Source organism: Notothenia rossii (assembly GCF_949606895.1).
Source record: "Notothenia rossii genome assembly, chromosome: 8".
Taxonomy (NCBI): domain Eukaryota; kingdom Metazoa; phylum Chordata; class Actinopteri; order Perciformes; family Nototheniidae; genus Notothenia; species Notothenia rossii.
The window spans coordinates 78,968,924-78,972,748 of record NC_136906.1 but is presented as its reverse complement, the minus strand read 5'-3'; the positions used below and the strand labels follow the sequence as shown (position 1 = coordinate 78,972,748).

The 3,825-nt window shown below is 37.4% G+C and overlaps 1 protein-coding gene across 1 annotated transcript in view; it reads left to right on the top strand.

The window, feature by feature from the left end:
- LOC307016301 (cyclic GMP-AMP phosphodiesterase SMPDL3A-like) overlaps positions 1-2,280 on the top strand; it is a 12,844-nt gene extending 10,564 nt beyond the window's left edge. Inside the window, exon 6 of the mRNA XM_079645341.1 lies at positions 50-2,280. Within this exon, the coding sequence (XP_079501467.1) occupies positions 50-508 (459 nt within the window). The 3' untranslated portion in view covers positions 509-2,280. The remainder of the gene's footprint in view (positions 1-49) is intronic.
- Positions 2,281-3,825: the final 1,545 nt, after the last annotated feature.

Here is a 3,825-nt window from a genome sequence, read left to right as displayed (position 1 = left end):
CCAATTTTAAATGTCCTTCTTTGAAATACTTACTTAACTTTAACCAAAGACGGAAGGAAAAAAAGTCTCTTTGATGATTCACCACGCTGTCAATCAGCTCACAATAACTGTGTTCTTGTATTCAAAATGTCTCTTTCTCTCTTTCGGCCCTTTTCTCCCTGTGAAGGACATCTGGCAGTACTTTCTGAATCTGACGGAGGCCAACGAGAGCCAAAGTGCTGCGTGGAGGCGGGAGTACGTCCTGAGGGAGGCGTTCGGATTGGCCGACCTGAAGCCGCCCAGCCTTCTGAAGCTGGGTCTGAGCTTCATGGAGCAGAGCACAGCCTTCGATTCGTACTTCAAACACTTCATGGTGGGCTACGACAGCAGCTTCACCTGCGGGGGGGCGTGTAAGATCAGCCAGGTGTGTGCCATGCTCTACCTGGACCAGCTGGCATACTCCAGATGTGTGGCGAAGGGAGGAAGGTCCAAGAGGAGGGATTCATCTCAGGGGCCACTTTTTAGATAATTCTCACTCTGCAGGAGTCATGAGAAGGGCCTTCGGGTATCAAAGCTATCCAGATTATAAACGGCCCAATTACACGAACAATAAGGTATTTCATACATAGAACATTAAGATATATATATATATACATATAAATTTAGATGTGTGGAGAAAGAAGACATTTAGATCTACATTTTGTTAAAAAATATATATATATATATGTTAATAATTAAGTTTTTGGGAGAAGGGGTGGGATTAAATAAGTGTAAACTTCTTCCCACCCCTTTCCGGATGTGTAATTAGGTAGATCATTTGTTTATATATCATTTGTTACTGCTTAAGTTTGTACAATATCATAATTCTCATGTTTCATTTCATTATTAACATTATGGTTTTACACATTCGAAATAAATCAAATCAAAAGGGACGATGGTAGCATGGAGGGCAATCTAGTAGTAGTAGTAGTAGTAGTAGTAGTAGTAGTAGTAGTAGTAGTAGTAGTAGTAGTAGTAGTATGTGGACAGTGTGCTGAACTTTGAATCAGGGGATAGCAGGTTCAAACCCCACTGCAGTCAGCATGTCATTGTGTCCCTGAGACACTTCACTCCAAATTGCTCCTGTGAGAATTTTCCAAAGAACTGAATGTATGTCAGTCGCTTATGGTAAAAGCATCTAACATGTAATGTGTAGTAATAGGTAAACAGTTTCTCATAAAAAGGAAATACTCTGCAATAACTTTTATGGGACAATAATACCTTTCTAATCTTAGGTTTTAGACCTTTTTTAAAGTAAAACAATAACTCTCTTACCCATCAAATCAGGAGGGATTCATCTCAGGGACCACTTTTTAGGATATTTCTTACTCTGCAGGAATCATGAGAAGGGCCGTATTCTGGCTCTGTATTTAGCTTTTACTGTTTATTTGATTAAATGTAGATGTTAGTTCCTACTGATCGGCTCCAGCCTCCAACTGGCTTTGCTGTTACCAAAAATCCATCCTACAATTTACAGTTTCTTTTCTTACTTTTCAGGCGTCAAAAGTTTTCCAAATGGCATCTAGATGAACATTTGCACTGTTTCCACATTCTTCGGTTAAGGAGGGATTTATCTCAGGACTTTTTGAGTTTTGAAAGAACTATTTTTAACTTTGTGGAATAATGAATGGGATGTAGAATTGGTTCTTTTTTGTATTAAACATGCATTTTACCTTCTGGTATCAAAGAAATCCAGATTATAAACTGCTGAATTACACAATAATTAAAAAAGTCTTCTTACTAGAGACAAGAAGACTCATTCAGTTTTTGATTTTTCTTTTTTTAACTGATACCATGAACTGCAGCTGCTGCTTCGGACTTTACATTCAGATTTAATTTGATTGCACATATTATTTTTCAGTCATGTTCACTTTGGAGTACATAATAAACAACTGAATAACCAGTTAAATACAGTATAGTGGACATACACAGATATAAGTTTTATAGACATCCTGATCATGGTTGCAACCTTAAACATGATGTCCTCTAACTCTTTCTTTAAAGGAGATCACTTTGAAGGAACGTCGATTAAAATGTACGATTTAAGGGATTTGTCTCAGAGGTCACAATTACTTTTAATAAATATGTTTGTACTTGAATCATGAAACGGTTATAATGCACTGTTTGCATTGTGTGAACATATAATAACTATCACATGCTGTTACATAAACAATGAAACACGAGTGAAGAACATATGATCACAGAGAGGTTATTGAATTTAAATGTTATTTTTTCTACTTAATAAAGATCTTTATTCAAACACTGTGTTTAACGCCGTTCTGTCTCAGAGCTTAACCTCAGCGCTGTTGCTAGGCAGAAAGTCACAGTAAACAAACGCTGAACAGTTTCTCTCTTTTCTCAGCAAACTAACCTCATCTGACCCTCTCTGTTCAGCTTCACCATCCCATTCTCCTCCTGTTCAAACCTTCCAGAAAGTCCTCTCGTTTCTCAGCCACCAACTAAAGCATCCCCCCCCCCCCCTCCACCCCCCTCCAGCTCTTTTGTCCCCCTCCTATTGTTGATTACACGTCTCTTAAAGCTCCAGTGAAAAGCTGTTTTTTTATTAAAATGCATCGACTAAAGTCACCAGAAGTTGGCCTGCAATAGAGATGATCCAAATGATAGCCTGACTCATTCTAGTTTAAATCAAAGTGGGTGTGAGGTGGCAGAAAACACATTTACACAAAATAAAACAATGTATTTTAAGACTTCACTGCATTTCTTGTAAATAATGGGATAACAATATATATTCCAAACTCTATAATTCAGAGTAAAATTACGTTATAGTTAAAGTGTTCACAGCCCAAACATATATACAAATTGTTCTGGGAAATCCCAATAAAACTAAAACCCCTTTTCCACATTTGTTTATAATATTTTAGTCAGTATTTGTCGAAGAGGGGTCACATTAAATTGTTACAGAAATAAAGATAAAAGGAAAACGAATAGAGTAGACTTATATTTAATAGTGGCATTAACACTATTAATTAAAATCACATGGACATTTCTTACAGGATGAAACAAATAAACAAACACTAAAAAGCTAAAACACTACAATCGTCCATAATCTCGAATAATTTGAAACAACATTTGGATTTATTTATTTGTTCTGCACATGATTTGAAGCTTATTGGATTCAACTAAATCTTTACTTTTCAATGTTTTTATTTTTATTTCATCACGTTTTTACTTCTAAGTTAGTTGGATCTTTAGAAGTTGTTTTTTTTCAATTCTTCCGATGGAGAAAAGAGACTTAGTTGAGACAAAGTTTCTCTGTTTGTTGCTCTCCTTTCACTGTGAAGTCATGCCAGGAGCACTTCTCAGGAATGTCAGGTAACGCTGCTTCTCCAGAAGTTGTTCTTATTCTTTAAACTTCAGAAACAAGAGAGACACCGAGTTTAGAAAGTTCCTGCGGCAGTGAATCTCTCCTGTTTGTGAAGTCTCTCCCCTCATGTGCCCCCATGCTGTTATTATTCCACACTGAAAGCCTGACAGCTCGTAGCCGTGGCGACGGAGCCGCTGGTGGGCATGGCGATGGAGAGGACTCCGATCTCCACGGAAACGACAGTTAAGCTCCTCTGAATCCCTCTCTGAGGTCACCGCTCCACCAACTTCATTTAGGTTACTTTTATATGTGGTATCACGGTCTGAAAAACGAAGTATATTTCAAGATATCACCCGTTTATGATTAGTTTTAATAATGTGAATATATTCAGGGATGTTTACAGTGTTACAGCAAAGACACAGCGCGGATACAAGTTACATTTGTGTATTAAATAAAGAGGAAAGCACACGTTAATGATATCA